The following is a 19,048-nucleotide window of genomic DNA, read 5'->3' on the forward strand; positions in this document are numbered from 1 at the left end:
AGAATAGTGCCATGGTCTTCCACCATTCCTCCCCTCAGTGACTTGCATGTTGCACATGGTTTATTTGCAGATTAGAAGTTTAATTTCTCCGTTTCAACAATGGTGGATTGCAGTACTGGGTGGCAGTACTTGGACACTAAACATGAAATCTGACTGCTTTTAATCACCTGGATGGACAGTTCAATCAAAAAATGCTGGTAGTTACTCTGCTGCACCCATGGTTCTGGATCAGCACGATCGACCATAACTATGATTACTTTGGTCATTGAAACCAGCCCATTATGTATATTGACACAACGGCACATTCATTCACGAATGGTCAAGTTTTCTTTCAATGGATTTGGCCTAGGTGCCACACCCTGTAGGAAACAGAAATTGATGTTATACCTGAACACCACCACAAGGAATTTTAAAATTGTGTCCATCACTTTTTCACTTTACATTTTAGATCACTGCTCACTTGTCGCTTTTGACAAGATGGAAAATTGTTGTTTTGTTGAACAGATTGCAAGGGAAACTAACTATATCTTTCTCCTGGACTCAATAAGGTCCACAACATGGAGATCATGTGTGCTTGAGGAAAGTCCTATCCACTTACTCCAAGATCAGAAACTCACCGTGTGAGATGTCAGGGCCTGAATTTTTCGATCGTTAGGCGTTCGTGATCGGCAGTCCCGGGAGTGGCCGGGAATCCCATAAGACATAGGAGCAGAAATTAGGCCATTCGGCCCATTGAGTCTGCTCCGCCATTCAATCATGGCTGATAAGGTTCTCAACCCCATTCTCCCGCCTTCTCCCCGTAACCTTTGATCCCCTTACCAATCAAGAACCTATCTATCTCGGTCTTAAATACACTCAATGACCTGGCCTCCACAGCCTTCTGTGGCAATGAATTCCATAGATTCACCACTCTCTGGCTAAAGAAGTTTCTCCTCATCTCTGTTCTAAAAGGTCTTCCCTTTACTCTGAGGCTGTGCCCTTGGGTCCTAGTCTCTCCTACTAATGGGAACATCTTCCCCACGTCCACTCTGTCCAGGCCTTTCAGTATTCTGTACGTTTCAATCAGATCCCCCCTCATCCTTCTAAACTCCATCGAGTATAGACCCAGAGCCCTCAAACGTTCCTCATATGTTAAGCCTTTCATTCCTGGGATCATTCTTGTGAACCTCCTCTGGACCCTCTCCAGGGCCAGCACATCCTTCCTGAGATACGGGGCCCAAAATTGCTCACAATATTCTAAGTGTGGTCTGACCAGAGCCTTAATAAGCCTCAGCAGCACATCCCTGCTTTTATATTCTAGTCCTCTCGAAATAAATGCCAACATTGCATTTGCCTTCCTAACTACCGACTCAACCTGCAAGTTGACCTTAAGAGAATCCTGGACTAGGACTCCCAAGTCCCTTTGCACTCCAGACTTCTGAATTCTCTCCCCATTTAGAAAATAGTCTATGCCTCTATTCTTCCTACCAAAGTGCATGACCTCACACTTCCCCACGTTGTATTCCATCTGCCACTTCTTTGCCCATTCTCCTAACCTGTCCAAATCCTTCTGCAGCCTCCCCGCCTCCTCAATACTACCTGTCCCTCCACCTATCTTTGTGTCATCTGCAAACTTAGCCAGGATGCCCTCAGTTCCTTCATCTAGATCATTAATATATAAAGTGAAAAGTTGTGGTCCCAACACTGACCCCTGTGGAACTCCACTAGTCACCGGCCGCCATTCTGAGAAGGACCCCCTTATCCCCACTCTCTGCCTCCTGCCAGACAGCCAATCTTCAATCCATGCTAGTACGTTGCCTCTAACACCATGGGCTCTTATCTTACTGAGTAGCCTCCTGTGCGGCACCTTGTCAAAGGCCTTCTGGAAGTCCAAGTAGTTAACATCCATTGGCTCTCCTTTGTCTAACCTACTCGTTACCTCCTCAAAGAATTCTAACAGATTTGTCAGGCATGACCTCCCCTTGATGAAACCATGCTGACTTTGCCCTATTTTATCATGCACTTCCAAGTATTCTGAAATCTCATCCTTAATAATGGACTCTAAAATCTTACCAACGACCGAGGTCAGGCTAATCGGCCTGTAATTTCCCGTCTTTTGCCTCACTCCCTTCTTAAAGCTGGCTGTCCAATTAACAGCCGGCCAGCGTGAAATGTGCGCTGAAAAGCTCAGCGCTGCTGGGGTGAGGGCAGGAAGAGGTCAGGTGATGACATCACCACGGGCATGGGTGAGCGCTGCAAGACAGCTCCCTGAAGGTAGACAGCTGCCTCAGAGAGCTGCAGACCTGCAAATAATGAAAGCTGCAAAAACAATGTCCATGTATCACAATCAAGCACGTGAAAGCTTACATCATAAAAATGACGTCCCCAGATATTTATTTTTATTATATTTCCTAATGGATATTTCATCCCACCCTTGGATGAGGTTTGATGAAAAATGTAAAGGACGCCTGGCTGATTCACCCGTCCGCCAACCGTAAGGTAGGATGGGCCACGAATAATCGCAGACAATTGCACCATTAATGGGCTTAATTGCCTGCTTAATTGTCGGCAGGCGTGCTTCTGATTCCCGTGCACACCCACTGAGTGAAATATCACATGAGTGCGCGATGACATCGGGACGCTCGCCCGATGCCATCTTGTGCGATTTTATGCCTGATCATGTTGGGCGCGCGCCCGTCCGTGGGACGTAAAATTCTTCCCCAGGAGTGTGCGGCTGTTCCTCGCTAATGGTAGTCACTAAATTAACTCTGTCAGTGCCACCACAGAGGCAGTGTTGCGGATTTTTAGTCTTTTTTTAAAAATCACCTGAATTGCAACATGTATCTGGGTAGAAAAATGCAGATCATGTTTAAAGATCCAGCAGTGTGAAGCATTACATGTGAGCACATAAGCAGAATTAGCTTTCTTGTGGATCCAAATTGGTGGCTAAAAACCATGGGAAACTTTCAGTGGAATATTATGTGCTGAGGATAGGACGTAACTGAATTTATGCTGAGCGGATGAAATCCTGAAAATGTATGTTCCAAATGGCCTTTTGTACCTTCAGGTTATTCAAGGAGATTTCTGTATTACAATGTGTGGCCATTTGTTTATCATAAAATTTTAAGCATGCTGAGACACATTCGTGGCAAAATACTAACGTGTAATTGACGAAGATCAGAGATTGTGGTAGGTCATCAGGTGGGGAGTGCAGGAAAGAGAGAGAGAGAAAGGGTTCAAAGATTGCACAGAGAGAGGCCAAGGTGCCTTTGAGGGTCCAGGGCAAGTATGGTTCTTCCTAGTCAAAAGAAGTAGACTTACCTTGTGAATCCAGCAACTCCCATCTCCTTTTCACTGCCAGATTCCCTGAACCCAGAGCAACTGTAAATTTTAAATCCAGCTCTAAATTTCACTCTGGGAGCCCAATTTAAACATGTTAATGAAGTTCCCACTTCTCCACAGTGGGACGCTCAGATCGTCAGATTAAAAAAAGGGGGTGTGTGCACATTTTGGTTGCTGTATCCAAATGTAAATCGTGTACTTGAGCCAGGTAAGGTGTTGATATCAATTCCATTGTTGCCACAACCTATACCCTGTCATTGCTTCTCATAAAGATCTAACCCATGGAAAAACTGTTTAAATGTGTTTTTTTTCCCCCTGTTGTTGTAAAAGGCTACCTCTATTATTGGGAACAGCAAGTTTAAATTAATTGTGATTATGAATATATTGTGACTTTGGAATCCCAGCTTTAAACTTGTTTGCATTCCAGTTTTGTTATAGATGCAAATCTACTTACTATAAATGTTGTTATGCAAAAGCATTTTACAAGTAATCCTTGTCTTGCATGTAATGAGTTAGACACTTGACAGTTGTATATAGCTGATAGTGGATCTAGTGTACTAGCTGTGTTACCTGCTTGTATTTATTTTCCCCTTTGATTGTTTAGTGTAAAACATAGGGCAGAAACGGTGGGCCCCGCACGCCAACATGTAAAATGACGTGCGGTGACATTGGGTGTGCATCCTGACGTCACTGCACATCATTCCGACCTTCCGTTCGGTGAGCGTGCGCCGGAGGCGGCTGCGCGCCCACCAAACTGTCAAAGGCCTGTTAAGACCATTAATAAACTAATTCTCAATGCTACCCGTGCAACCCGACAGGCAGAAGATTCTGCCCATAATTCAAAGTATCTGTCCAACAAAGGTCTGATTGCCATAAGAACTTCTCAACACAAGCAAAAGTATCAGCCTCTGTTCGGAAGCACTGTATGTTGATCCTTCTAACAGCCTGCAATGTTATATTGAAAAACTCTAGCCTGGATGTTCTCCCTGCACCACTCTGGCCTTGCCACCCTACCCCTGCACTAACAATTTTTCAGTAGATCTGGGTTGGGCAAAAATGAAAAAGTGTTTGGGACGGCTTCACTGCGTCCCTACTCTTTGTATCTCTCTACTGCCCAGACCCAGCAACATCCATACAAATCCATGTGCAGACTTATGCCAGTTGGATGTTGGACACACAGGATGCTTGCCAAGCACTGGTGATCCAGTGTACTGGGCAAAGACCTAAGAAAATTTCTCTGTAGGTGTTTTGCTTATTGAGTGCCTCCTGCCTTAAAACAAGACTTAGTCAATTGTTAAATTTGAGTCTATTAGTTAACAAAATGCCAAATAAATCAGGAGACAGCTTGCCCAGAATATTTAATGCGATTGAAGATGAAGCAAAATTCTAAAGTGTGCTTCAAATTACAAGGGGAACAAATGTGCAGTTTCACTTGGAAATAAAAATCATCTAGCCTACTTTGTTCCATTTTTGATGTGAGCATTCTAGTGTGCTGCAGAAGAAACTGCTTTGGCTTGTTCTCTGATCTTTTTGAAATTGAAGGAAGTTTTTTTAAAAATTGAACTGGAGCTCCTATCCTGTCCTTGCTGTTTTCTAAGTTGTTACTGCAGGCAATTGAAGGTACATAGTGGTATAAATGTGGGAGAGTGGTGCACGCAGGTCAGTTAGCTATTGCTTTCCATATACCCTGGCTAAATATAAAGTCACCTACTGAGCCTGTATCAAACGGCGGATTGGTGGTGGTCAAGCACTATCACTTTTAGTTATGTCACCACATTTAAAGTCATTGCTCATTCTTTTTTGTGTAAGAGTTTGAATACAGAATGAGTCATCTCTTGCTGAACTAGGGATGTTAGAATATGTGTTTAAGTTATGGAAATATGACTTTCCTACTGCACAGTTGCTCTTTAGCCGTTTTTATATTGGTCTTTCAGTGCTTCCAGTTCCCAATGCAGCTTTCACGCAATTGTCAGCAAAATTGTATGAAAAAAAAACTTAAATTGACTTTTAATATGTAGTGTCATTTTGGTTGGTTAGCCAACATGTCCATCTAGGACACTGAAAAAGACAGGTCAAAAGCTTCAAAAAGGCTGATAGCCCCAGAAACACTGCCAACTCAAAACTGAGCCCTAAATATATGCTTGTGACATTTGAAAAACAGTAGTGACAATGATCATGTAAGTTAAAAGACAGGTATGTCAAACATTCCTACAGTTGTGTTGGGGAAAATAAACTGTCAAAGCCTGAAGAAGGATTTAAAGGTTTTTAAAGCATGGGATCTAACTTGGGGAGAGGCAAATTGGAACTTTGCTTTTTTAACCGTTAAATTATTCCAGTTGGAAACTGAAGTTAGCAAATTTACAGTTTTATACTCTCGTTCCAAATGCTGTTCTCCCTCCCTTTTAATACCATTTCTGGCACATTTTGAAGGACATAGCTATTTTACATATCAATTGTCTACATTGCCCGTGTAATAGTTCTGCTGGTTGACTAGGGAAGTGGTAAATCTAGTGTGCAAATTTTCCAGCAGTATGAGTGGAATGTTGTCGAGAGCCCAGAGTCTTTCCTGTGCGCCAGGTAAACGTTGCCAATTAATGTAATGCAGAGTGAGCTGAATTGGCTGGACCATGGCATCAGTGATAATGAAGGGGTGGTGTCTCACTCAACATCAGAACAAAGTGATACAGTTCTTTATTTCCAAGTTTCTTTATTAAATTTGGTCAGAAATATTAGCCAGTAGGTAAGAACCATAAAGTTTTGTCCATAAGTAAAATGCTTCACCACATGGACTGTAGCGATTCAAGGCGGCAGCTTACCATCACTTTCTCAAGGGCAATTAGGGATGGGCAACACCCAAAACCCATGAAAGAATTTTAAAAACCTCATTGTAAATCCTTCTAATTTGCAGAATGGTTTGAAAATTGCAATTTGCCTAAATGTATAATCCCTTAAAAGCAATGCTTTAACCAATCCTCCAACATGCATTCTCCAAACTAAGCCCCAGTGGAGGCTTTTGCATGAACAATGGTTTCAATACTGAAGAGACTTCCAAATTCAGCACGTTTCATTAAATCAGTGATTTATTACTGATTCGAATTCTCAGCATTGTACCAAGTCCTGATTTCAGAATTAAAGACTATTTGGCTGAATTAACATTAACATTTTTATAAAGAAAATTTTAAAAATCTGTATACAGGTGTACCTCGTCAGCATCGTGGTGAAATATGGAAACTTCTAGCAGAACAGCACCAGCTGAGGTATCAGTTACCTGTAAAACAACAGCCAAAGGACACTCCATATGAAGAACTGTTAAAGCAGTTAACGTCTCACCAGCACGCAATACTTATTGATCTTGGTAAGTGTTCGCTTCATTCATAGCTACCGGCAGTTTCCTAAATTAACCAGGTATAATCAGCACCAAGTAACCTTTTCTTTCTTCTTGCGGTTCTGGCCATTCAGATAGGCTTAAAGATCTGGGCCCGCTTACTTTTAGCATACTGTAGACTGAGACGTGATCTGATGGAGGTATATTAAGATAATGAAAGGCTAGATTGCATGCCTATCGATAGATTATTTCATTTTGACAGATGGGAAGACCAGGGTTCATGCAGTTAAACTATGCAGTAGTAGGAATACACTATATATCAGGCGATTTTTCTTTTCCCAGCGAGTAGGGAACCTCTGGAATGCTTTCTCAGTTTGTGTGTTGTGTGCTGACTTTGCGTGTCTTTAAGAGGGAGTTGGATTGGTTCTTGACTGGGACAGACATTGCATCTTGTAGAAGGTAAGTGGATTAACAGTTATGTACACATTGGCGATATGAGCTCCTGGATTGGTTTTGATTGCCTTAGGAGGTCAGAAATAAATTTTTCAGGGTCTCTTTTTTTCTTTGTTTTATTGGCCCTGTGTTCCTTTCTTTCCCAGGAGATTATGTGGTCTTTTCCTGTCCATCAATTTTCATATGTTTTGTAAAGAGGAACATGAAAAAAACTGTGGCTCTCATAGCTGACATTGTACACAGGGTGGAACTGGTGAATGCTTTTGGTATGCAGACCTCCATGGAGTGGAAGACCAGAACTATGCATGTTTTATTTACACTTATTGGTCACGATTGACTTTAATTATGAGCAAACAGGAGATTAATGTTAGTTTTACATTGGTATAGCAAATAACTAGCACACACACGATGAGACGCTTTCCATGGTTTTACAGATTATTCCCAAGCACCACGCTACTGACAAAATACTGATAGGCCTGAATTTTGCGCTCGTCGGGTGCACGCGATTGGCGGGACGGGAAGCGGAAACGAAGTGCGCTTCCACCTCCGATCAGCCCACAACTGCGATCTTACGCTGGCTGGCCAGTTAACAGCCAGCCAGCGTGAAACACACCTGGAGAAAGGTTCAGCACTGCCAGTGGGGGCAGGAAGAGGGCGGGGGTGCCGATGTCACCGCGGGTGCTGGTGAGCGCTTCCACTGAGCTCCCTGAAGGCAGATAGCTGCCTCAGGGAGCTGCAGACCTCCAACTTATAAAAGAAAGCCCAAAGATGCTGCAAAAAATGTCCATGCAGCACAATCAAGCATACCTCATTTTAAAAAAAAAGGTCCCCAGGCATTTCTTTTTATTTTAAATCCTAGCGAAGATGCCCTCCTGATGTTGGATGAGGTTTCATCAAAAATGTAAAGACCACCTGGCCAATTGCCCCGTTTGTCAACTGTAAGGTGGACGGGTCACAAAAAAATCACTGACAATTGTGCCATTAATGGGCTTAATTGCCCTCTTAATTGTCGGCGGGCACTCTTCTGACTTGTGCGTGCGCCCACCGAGTGAAATATTGCGCAAGTGCACGATGATGTCGGGACATTCACCTGAGTCATCTCTTGCGATTTCATGCCTGTTCGGGGCAGGTGTGCGCCAGCCCACGAGGCGTAAAATTCTGGCCATAGAGTTTTGAGAGTGTTCTGTTCCCCTGAGGCCCAAGTGCCACTTATAGACAGCCATTACAAATGCAAGTACATCTTCTCATGTTAGTCAAAAGAGCCTAAAACAGAGCAGTTATAATAGCATTGGCAAGAGAAAATAACCTAAGTGGCGTGCCAATGAAATGAAATTCTACTCCAAGTATGGCAGATATTTGAGTGTAGATGATAAGGAACTTTCGATCTCTACTGTAACCATGGTTCTAAAGTTTAAGAGTTTAATAGAAGACCAAAATGTTTTACAAAGGAAATTAAAACCAAGTTGAAACTTCATGTTATTTGAAATTAAATCACAATATGGAGCAAGGTTTGCTAATGTTTGAATTCCTGCACAAATATTTTTGCACTAAATTTCATGTTTTGTCTCATACAATCTATCACTGCCCCACCACCACCATCACCAATTAAACTGGGCATGCAGGGACAGAGCCGGTTTCAATTGTGATGCCTAAGGCTGTATGTTTATCAGTGAATTCCTCAGCCCCTTGACGTGCATGTTCTATTAATTCATTGCATTGTTTCTATAGAAATCTGAACTTTTTTGTGTGTGCTGATGCGCTTTGCTAGCAAGTCTAATTTAAGATTTTAATCATCTGTGCTATCAATCTGAGGAGAAAATTGGGCTAAAAAGTCATATCAAGTTCAAGCCTTGGCATCATGGACATTGAGTCAGGAGGATCTTCTGCTTGGGAAGTTTTGCTGCAGGAAAATTGCTAACTAAAGCTCCTGTTGTAGATTTGCATGCTGTCAGTTATTGAAACCAATGTTAATACACTGTGGGGGAGAAAGATCAAAATTGTAGCAGAAAAAGGAAAAATTGAAGCAAACAGACACCAAATAATCTCCTACATCATTGCAAATATGGAGTTAAGATAGATATTGGTTTCATAGCAGTAAAGTTGGCAATGATGATATTCTGTGCTCAGTTGTGTTCATTAGTCTGTTGTTCTTCCTATTTGACATTTAAACAATACAAATGTAAATTTTACCAATGCAATGATTGGTATCAAGAAGGCATGATTGAGCCTATGCTGTGCAGCAATAAATGATATCATCACAGTGCCACATAATAGGATGTGGTTCATGCTCATGGTTCACCCCATGATGAGATTCTAGTCTCAGTTGTAGCTGTTATGAGGAAGCATGAATTGGAGGGCAGGTGCTTCCCCACAGCAAGGAAGAAAATAAAGGGTGGGGTCATCATGGGGCTTCTCTTATCTTGAAACAGTGTTTGATGAAGGGCCCACCCAAAATTTAATGTTTTCTTTTTCTCTTCAGCTGCTTTATCTTAAGCAGTTTCTGTTATTTTCACAAACCCTTTTACCTCTAACAAGGATTATAGATAGGCAAGCCTAATAAGGAGAGGATGGTATTCTAATTTGGAAGTTAAGGATTCAGCAAGATAAATCATGGAAAAATTATGACATAGAAGGAGGCCATTCAACCCATCGTGTCCATGTCAGTCAACAAAGAGATACCCAGCCTAATCCAACCTTCCTGCGCTTGGTCCATGGACCTGCAGGCCATGGCTCTTCAAGTAGACATCCAAGTACTTTTTAAAGATGGTGAGAGTTTCTGCCTCTACCACCCTTTAGGGTAGCGAGCTCCAGTTCTACCACCCTCTGGGTGATTAAATGTTTCCTTATCTCCCTTCTAATCCTTCTACCAATTACTTTAAATCTATGCACCTGTGTTTTTGACCCTTCAGCTAAGGTAAATAGGTCATCACTGTTAAGTCACTCCTCAGCCTTCTCTTTGCAAGGAAAACAACCTCACCCTATCCAATCTTTCCTCATAGCTAAAATGTTTCAGTTCTGACAACATCCTTGTAAATCTCCTCAGTTCCTTTTCCAGTGCGATCACATATTTCCTGTATTGTGGTGACCAGAACTGTATGCAATACTCAAGCTATGTTCTAACTGTTGTTCATATTCATACAGTTCTAGCGTAACCTCCCTGCTTTTATATTCTGCACCTTGGCCAATAAAGAAAAGAATGCCCATATGCCGCCTTAACCACCTTATTGACCTGTTCTTCTCCCTTTTCAGGATCTGTGGGCATCCACCTCAAGGTCTCTCTTCCTCCATACTACTTGTTGTCCTTCAATCGATTGTCATCCCTTGCCTTGTTGCACCTCCCAAAATGCATTGCATCACACTTCTCTGGATTGAATTCCATTTTCCACTTGTCTGCCCAACTGACCAGTACATCTATATCTTTCTGCAGTCTAATGCATTCCTCCTCACTGTTAACGACACAGCCAATATTTAGATCATCTACAAACTCTTTAAAATGCTCCCTACATTACAGTCTAAATCATTAATATAAACTACAAAAAGCAAACAACGGACAACTGATCCCTGTGGGGCCCCACTGGTAACAACCCTCCAGTCGCAAAAACACCCGTCAGCCATTACTCGTTACTCCTTGCAACTGAGCCAGTTTTGGATCCAATTTGCCACTCTCCCTTGGACCCCACGGGTTTTTAATTTTTGGACCAGCTTGCCACGAGGGACCTTGTCAAAAAGCTTGCTAAAACCTAATTAGACCACATCCGTCGCACTGTCCTCATTAACCCTTGCTTGTCACTTCCTCATAAAATTTAAGTTGGTCAGTCCTGTCCTTCCCTTAAAAAATCCACATTGACTTTCTTTGATTAACTTGTGCCTTTCTAAATGAAAGTATATTCTGTTCCTCAGAATTGATTTCAATAATTTGCCCGTGGCCAAAGCTATGTTAACTAAACTATAATTCCTCAAATTATACCTTCTTCCCAAAGTACAAATTTGGCAATCATTCAATCCTCTGGCACCACTCCTGAAGCCAGGGAAGATTGAAATATAATGATCTGAACTTCCGCAATTTCCTCCCTTGCTGCCTTTTAACAACCTGAGATATGTTTTCATCTGGGCCTGACTAATTATTTACTTTCAAAGATTTTGAACCCTTTAATATTTCTTCTCTTACAATGTTTATTACATCCAATATTTCCCACTCTTCCTCAACTGCAACGCCATAGTCAGCCCCCTCTTTTGTGAAGACAGGGGCAAACCATTCATTGTAAACCTTACCCACATCATGCACTTCCACATACAAGTTATGCCTCTTTCACTATTACCTCTTGCTGTTTATGTACTTATAAAATATCTTTGGATTTTCCTTGATTTTGCTTGCCGATATTTTTTCATGCCCAGAGTTCCAGTATTTGCAGTTTGTATCAAAGTGGTAAAAGATAGAGGTCTCAAAATGGTTACACGATGGACACCCAATATGATGTGGGTGAGATTTCACCTGAGTAGCAATGTTCTCTGCCAAGGCATTGCTTCCCAGGTTGTGAGCCCAAGCTTCCTGTATGACTACTGCCTGCCCTTACAAGGATATCAACATAAGGGGGAGGGGGGAAATTCCCAAGTTTTGATTTCCCACATATAGCCATCAGTCAGGTCTTCATGTAATGTCAGCATAGATATGCCCAGTCTCTCACTAGAATTGTCTCAGAAATGGGGGAAGATATGAGCCCCACCAAGGGGGCTGCAGTTGAAGCTTTTTTTCCATTCATGGAGGTCGCTGGCAAGACCAGCATTTATTGCCAGTCATTGATTCCCCCTAAAAAAGGTGGTGGTGGTGCACTGCCATCTTGAACCACTGCAATCCGAATGGTGAATGTGCGCCTGCAGTGCTGTTAGAGAGGGAGTTCCAGGATTTTGAACTGGCGACAATGAAGGAGCAGTGATACATTTTCATGGTAGGCTGGTGAGTGACTTGGAAGGGAACTTGCGGTGGTGATGTTCCCATATATCTGTTGCCCTTGTCCTACTAGGTGGCAGAGTTCGTAGGCTTGGAAGGTGCTGCTGAAGGAGGCTTGGTGAGTTTCTGCAGTGCATCTTGTAGATGATGCACACTGCTGCCACTATGCACTGGTGGTGGAGGCAGTGAATGTTTAAGGTGGTGGTTGGACTGGTGATCAAGCGGGCTGCGTTGTCCTGGATGGTGTGATTCTTAAGTGCTATTGGCGCTGCACTCATCCATGTTGGCCAAATAAAGGAAACCTTAGTCAGTATTTTGCTATGTATTGCCAAATCTGGCAGCGTTTAATTTAATGCTGAATTCCCAAGTTAGAAAATGATTTATTCCCCAGCAATGTGCCTGATGCCAAATAGGAATGTGAGTCTATCTAATAATTAATAATCACCAACTCTTAATGCATCGTCTTGTGGAGAGGGGCTGTTTCCAGTTTCTTCTCGAGTTGTTGCCAAACTGATCAGTGTAAAGAGCTGGCCCAGCTTTCTGTTCTCACAGTGACAAACCAGGATGAATCTGGCAGTGGCTGAGCTGCTGTGTTTTAGTATCAGTTGGGTACAGCCTTTGAAGTTTATTTTTAAAAAAAGTTCAATTTCATTAGAATTGGGAAAATGTACCTTTTTATAATAAACTTAGTGTCCCTCAGTACTCCGGTATGGTGCTATATATAGATTGCTGAGTTGTGCCTGCCCCTGCAATGTGTGCTGCTATAGAAACAAGGTCATATTGTGGGCAAGGAAAGGGAGGAGTGTACAGCTCGAGTTCCCTGACCTGTAACTTGAGCTAAACCAGCATACTTGGCTGAGATTCAGGTGACTGTTTCAAAAGGAATTGTTAAAACTTACTGCTGGACAGTGCAAAGCTTGCTTTTTTGGTAGAGAATATCAATTGAGTCACATGTGGGTGTTTGGCATTACACACCTAACTGGCAGATCAAAGTTGCAGTGGTACTCCTACCATAAGTCTTTTTTTCAAGAATCTTCGTAAAGATTGTTGAAATATGCAGTTTTATTCATATTGGACAGCCTGTGCTGACAAAATATTTGTATGTTTTTCAGATGCAGATCTTAAAATCTGTTGCTGGTTCTGTGGTTTATTGTTAAATTTGAGTATAATTAATAAGACAACAGTCCTGCAATTAAGTATCTCCGCATGTGATTGCTGGGCACATATTGCAAATACGTATCAATCCTTCAAGATTCAAAACCAACAATGATGAAAATCTACAATTTAATAGAAGTGCTTATTAATTTGAATTTGCATATGTACTGTTGAAGGCTGTGTAGATGTCAGGAAGATATAATAATTTCCATAATGTTATTGGAATTTATTGTAAAATAGAATAATAGCGAGATGTGCCTATGTGTGTGTGAGAGACTTAATTGGATTAAAGGCAGCTGGTCTGAAAGCTTTGATGTAACAGAAGAGAGGTTAGGTTTGCAATGCTAAATAGGCAGACATGAGTGGAGGGGCAGACATGAGTGGAGGGTTAGAATGTAAGGTGTAAAGGGGCATTTGCATTTGTAAATAAATTAGACTAGCTTGAGTTCAAAAGAAAGTGTGAAATATTATACCTAACCTGCAGAAGTTATGAAACAGTGTGTTTATTTTTCCCAACGATTATTGGTAAAGTTGGTACTATGATAAATTTTTATGAATAGCGATGTAAAGTTCAGAGACATAGTGAAACAATGGGAATTTGCATTCAAAGGGGAAAATATATATAAAGGAGAGAAGGCTGTGTTTAAGGGAGGGCAGTCTAAAATTCAACAAGTGTGAAAGCCCCTCAGCCTGTACGTACCAAACTGCTGCCTCCAGGGATTTAAGTTAAGAGAACTCGCTTTGAATTTGGCTGTTCAAGGAATCATCTACTTTGCTTGGGGGCAGAATTTTCAGGGTGCGTAAAATGACGCGTGGCGACGTCGGGCAAGCGTCCCGACATCACCGTGTGCCATTGTGATATTTCGCTGGGTGTGCGCGCGATGAAGTTCGACGCATGCCCGCCATTAATTAAAGGGCTAGTTAAGGCCCTTAAATCGGTGATCGACGCCAATTTTCAGGCGCCCGTGCGATCTTCAGCTCAGGCGGGTAAGAGAATTTTTAATAAAACTCATCCACGGGCAGGATAAGAGGGCTCAGTGGGGTTGTCAATCTGGTCTGAGAGTATTTATTGCAGAAAGTTTTTTAAACTTGCCTGTGTGATCTGTAGCAGTTCAGAACAAATTCCAGCAGCTTTCTGTGTACTTTTAACCTTCAGCACTCTGCAGTCAGTAATCTTTATCGAGCCTGCAGCTTTCTGGAGGCTTCCCTTTAGTCTGGGTATGGGTACCGACATGTCCACTGGAGGTAGCTCCTCTGAGGAGAAGGAAGGGCTAGAATAAGGAGGAGGCCAGGAGTGCACATTCAGCCTCCAGGGGAGCCACCTTTGGGACTATAGGCACAGGCACAAGGGGCGCAGGGCCAAGAGGTAGCCCAAGGTGGAAGGGGCTGCAGAAGATGCCACCACCCTGCTGCCAGGGTATACAGGCGGCGAAGCAGCTACCTCAATATGACTCAATATGCAGTGCCGAAGGAGGCTCCAACTGTCAGGGGGGACAGTGAAATATATCTATCAGATGATTGGCCCTGAGATCTCTCCTAACTGTGTGGGAGGCCACCCCATGCCAGCAGCTCTGAAGGTCACAGTTGCCCTCCACTTCTATGCCTCTGGCTCCTTCCAGGGCTCGGTGGGTGATCTTTGCGGTGTCTCCCAATCAGCTGTGCACACTTGTGTCAAGCAGGTTACAGACGCTCTGTTCAGACGGGCATTAACCTTCATCCACTTCCGCTGCAACCAGGTAAGTCAGGCACAGCGAGCCAGAGGCTTTGTGGCCATTGCTGACGTCCTCCACGTCCAGGGTGCTATAGACTGTACACATGTGGCCATCAAGGTGCCAGCAGGTGAGCCCGGTGCCTTCGTCAACAAGAAGGGCTTCCACTCCATGAACGTGTAGATAGTGTGTGACCACAGGATGCAGATTCTGCAAGTCTCTGCAAGGTACCCAGGTAGCTCCCATGGCGCCTACATCCTCAGTCACCCCCAGGCGCCAGGGCTCTTCAGTGCTCCGGCTCGGCTGATTGGATGGCTGCCTGGTGGCAAGGGCTATCCCCTCAGAAGGTGGCTCATGATGCCTCTCCGCCATCCAAGAACAGAAGCTGAGCAGCGGTACAATAGGAGCCACGCCTCCACAAGGGCTGTGGTGGAGAGAACCATCGGTCTTCTCAAGATGCGCTTCCGATGCCTGGACCACTCAGGGTGCACACTCCAGTAGCCCCCAGATCGTGTCTTGGTGATAGTGGTTGCATGCTGCGCTCTGCACAGTCTTGCGCTGGAAAGGGGGGACACAGTGGACGATGAAGACGTTGACGCAGTGGATGCAGCTGCACATGATGAGTCCAGCACTGATTCTCAGGATGAGGAAGCACAGGGTAATGATGAGGGGCTAAACGCTGGTCCAGGACTACACCAGGGAGGCAGGGACACCCAGGAGACTTTAATCCAATGAACCTTCAGCTAGCTCCACACAAATGGATCAGGAGGACCAGCCTTGCCTGGCACTTCCATACGTGGCACTTAAGTGCTAAATCTGCCACTTCATCAGCTGCAGCTAAGGGCTTTGGACATAAACCTCAATGTCCATTCAAACACTTATGACATGTATGTAAAACATACAAATGCAGAACAAAGGAGCCACCCTCAGCCTTGGTAACACATCTGGTTTTAATTTTCTCCATCATTAGGTCACACAAAATCAAACCAAAACGTTTTTCAACCATAAACAAATAAAAATTCCCTAATCTCGAGCCAACACAAAAGCACCAGTGATAAACCCGTGGTGTGCCTAAGGTGCTTTATGCTTTTGTTTCCGGGTGCTACGTCTTGGTGCTGCCCCGTTGCTCGTAGTGGCACCTGAGACAGCCTGCTGACTCTGCTGTCCTGTTGGCCTCGCTGACGTTGGTGGCCGTCCTCTGGCCCTTGGAGCCTGTGCTGGGCCCACCTGGGAGGGAGCTGTCAGGTCCATAGTTGGCATCTCCCCAGTCGTCGCAGCCCCGATGAAGCAATCACTGGGAGAGGGGCGGAGCAGCTGTTGGCCTCATCTGGAACGCCGAGAGAGGAGCCCGCAGATATGAGAGGCAACTGCTCTGCTGTCGTGAAGTTGCCCCAGACTCCCCTGCTCACCATCAATGGATGGGCAATGAGCTGGGAAGCTTGAAGCCCACACCATCTCCCACATTAGCAATGACCAGCTGTGGCCACTGGCGCTGTGAGGGCTTGCAGGTCTCAGCGTAACCCCAGGAGAAGCTGCTTGTTTTCCTGGAAGCCCCTCTCCACAAGAGTCGCCACTCTCTCCATGGATGAAGCTTGACGCTCTGACATGAGGCACATAGCACCACTGATGCTCCGCGCGGACTCCTCCACCACAGACACCAAGACAAGCATAGTCTCATGTATCTCCCCCAGATGCTCCCACATACCCGGCCACATTTCCTGCACCTGCTGAGTCGCAGATGACTCCAGAGGCACATCATCCGACTGAGCATATGCCTGGTCCCCTGCAGTCCTCCGGCTGTTGGCGCCATCGGCTCTCTCTGTCTCTGCCAGTTCCTCCAGCGATTGTGAAGTGCCCCCTCCACTGTGCCCCGGGACACTAGCCGATGTTGCAATTCCCACCGATATGCTAGTATCTGCGCTGGTGCCTGCCTCGCAGAAATAGTGTGATGCAGATGACAGTTGAGGACCCTCAGGTGTGAGAGGGGGCATCTGCAATTGCTCCTGGTGGACAGGCTCTGATGATGCTGAAATTAACAGCAAGGACAGTGGATCAGTTAGCATGCACACAGTGACACATTTCATCCCTTTCCCCCGGCTCATTTTCCGCTCAACATTCCAGAACCTATGGGGACGAATATTGATGGGGTGGCAAATAGTCAGGAGGAGACCCTAACATTACAGGCGGGTACAGATGGGCTGGTCAGATTGCCTAAAGAATGCCAAATGGAATGTTCTGTGGATAAGTGAGAGGTGATGCAGTTGGGCAGGAGAAACAAGGTACGGGAATACACAAGGAATGGTAGGACCGTGGAAAGTAAGGAGGATCAGAGGGACCTTGCTGTGCATATCGACAGGCCCGTTAAGATAATGGGACAGGTACATAAGGCATTTAAGAAGGTAAATGGCATACTTACCTTTATTAGCCAAGGAATAGAATATAGGAACAGGGAGGTCATGTTGCAAGTGCAGAAAATGCTGCCTAGGCCACAGCTATAGTTCTGTGTGCAGTTGTGATATGTGCTTCAGGGGAGGGATGTGATTTGAGTGGAGAGAGTGCAGAGGTCATTGACCAGGATGCATGCTGGCCTGGAGCGTTGGAGTTATGAGGAGACATAGCATAGACTGGGGTTATTTCCCCTGGAGCAGAGGAGATTGAGGGGTGACATTATTGAGCTTTATAACATTGAGGGGCATAGATTGGGTCGACAGAAAGGAACTTTTCCCCTTGGCAGAGGGATGAGTTACCTGGTAGCATTGATTTAAGGTAAGGGGCATGAGGTTGACAGGTGAGGTGTTGAGGAACTTTTGCACACAGTAATGGGGGACGCACTGGCTGAAAGGTGGATGCAGAAACCCTCCTAACATGTAATAAGTATTTGGATGTTCAGTTACAATGCCATGGCACACAAGGCCATGGGGATAGTGGTCAGAAATGGGATAAGGTGACTTTGGAAGGTGGTTGACACGTGCATCTTCAAAGGGCTGAGGGACCTTTGTCTATGACCCTCATGTCTGACTCTATCAGTCTGTGAATGAGCAATGTTGCAACAATAACTATTCAAATAGTCAACAGTGCTTTGGATGGTGGGAAGACAGAGCGGATGTCACTGTGGACCTTAAATTCCAGGCCATTCCATCCCAGCCTCATTGATACCAGTGGACCTGGGCACATGGTGCCTCTCAAGCTCCAGCGCCTCCTGCTCGAGTCGGCTTAAAATCATCAGCTGGGCCTGGCCGCCTCCAGTCCGCAAACGCTCAGAGACATTGTGAGCATTCTTCTCCTGAAAAACAGAGAAGACCATTCATTGGGGCTAATCGCACATGGACTCTGCACACGCACGCCACACCCCAACCACAGTGGCCCATATCGGGCCTCCAGTGCCTCCTCTCCATGCTACTGCTGATCAGTCACACAAAGATAGTACGCCTGTTCTCAACGCCCCCCCCCACCCCCCCGCCTCCAACAGCCACCATGGACACATTCTGCATCCATCACTTTAGGAGACACACGGTCTTGGCAAGGAGGCGCAACTAGGTGCGGCGTCGAGGGCAGCAGAGGCTCTTGGCTATGAGACCTTGATCACCGTGAATAGGACATGTGTTGGAGTTCTGAGTATGCGCCTAGCTGCATCTCCTGCAGGTTGCCCCCAGACTAGTCATGTGCAACTAAGAGCAACACATGGTGCGGGGGAGAATCCATCTCCTCATGAACCACTCAGGCTGATGTAGGCATGGGCACTATCTGCTTGCCCACCCAGCAGACGAGAAATACCCAACATGATTCAATGCAGCCACAACAGTAAGACTTTGTGGGGGTGGCCTCAAAGGCTGAGGCTACCTGCTGGGTTAAATGCCCAATGCCAACATGGTACTCGCCCTTCCAGAGTGCAACAAATCGTTGAAGCACATACAGCATTGGATCCAGGTGCACCGCACCACGTCGCGGGAGCTCACCACCTCCGCCACCTCCTCCCAGGCACGTTTGTTCATGTGGGGGGGCCTCCTCCTCCCACCCTGGGGGACCAGCACCTCCTGCCGTGCTGCCATCTCCTCGAGGAGGGCAACAAGGCATTCATCTGGAAGCGAGGGGCACATTGGCCCCCTGCTGGCCTACCCTGCAGCCTGCCCTGCTCCT

General features: G+C 45.0%; 1 protein-coding gene across 6 annotated transcripts in view; it reads left to right on the forward strand.

Moving 5' to 3' along the window:
- The window catches only part of tbc1d1 (TBC1 (tre-2/USP6, BUB2, cdc16) domain family, member 1), a 274,907-nt gene that overhangs the window by 212,344 nt on the left and 43,515 nt on the right, over positions 1-19,048 (forward strand). For all 6 annotated transcript variants that reach the window (XM_078546134.1, XM_078546135.1, XM_078546136.1 and 3 more), the window contains one exon: positions 6,518-6,676. In XM_078546134.1, the coding sequence (XP_078402260.1) occupies positions 6,518-6,676 (159 nt within the window). The remainder of the gene's footprint in view (positions 1-6,517; positions 6,677-19,048) is intronic.

The sequence above is a fragment of the Cetorhinus maximus genome, chromosome 1 (genome assembly GCF_964194155.1).
Source record: "Cetorhinus maximus chromosome 1, sCetMax3.hap1.1, whole genome shotgun sequence".
Lineage (NCBI taxonomy): Eukaryota > Metazoa > Chordata > Chondrichthyes > Lamniformes > Cetorhinidae > Cetorhinus > Cetorhinus maximus.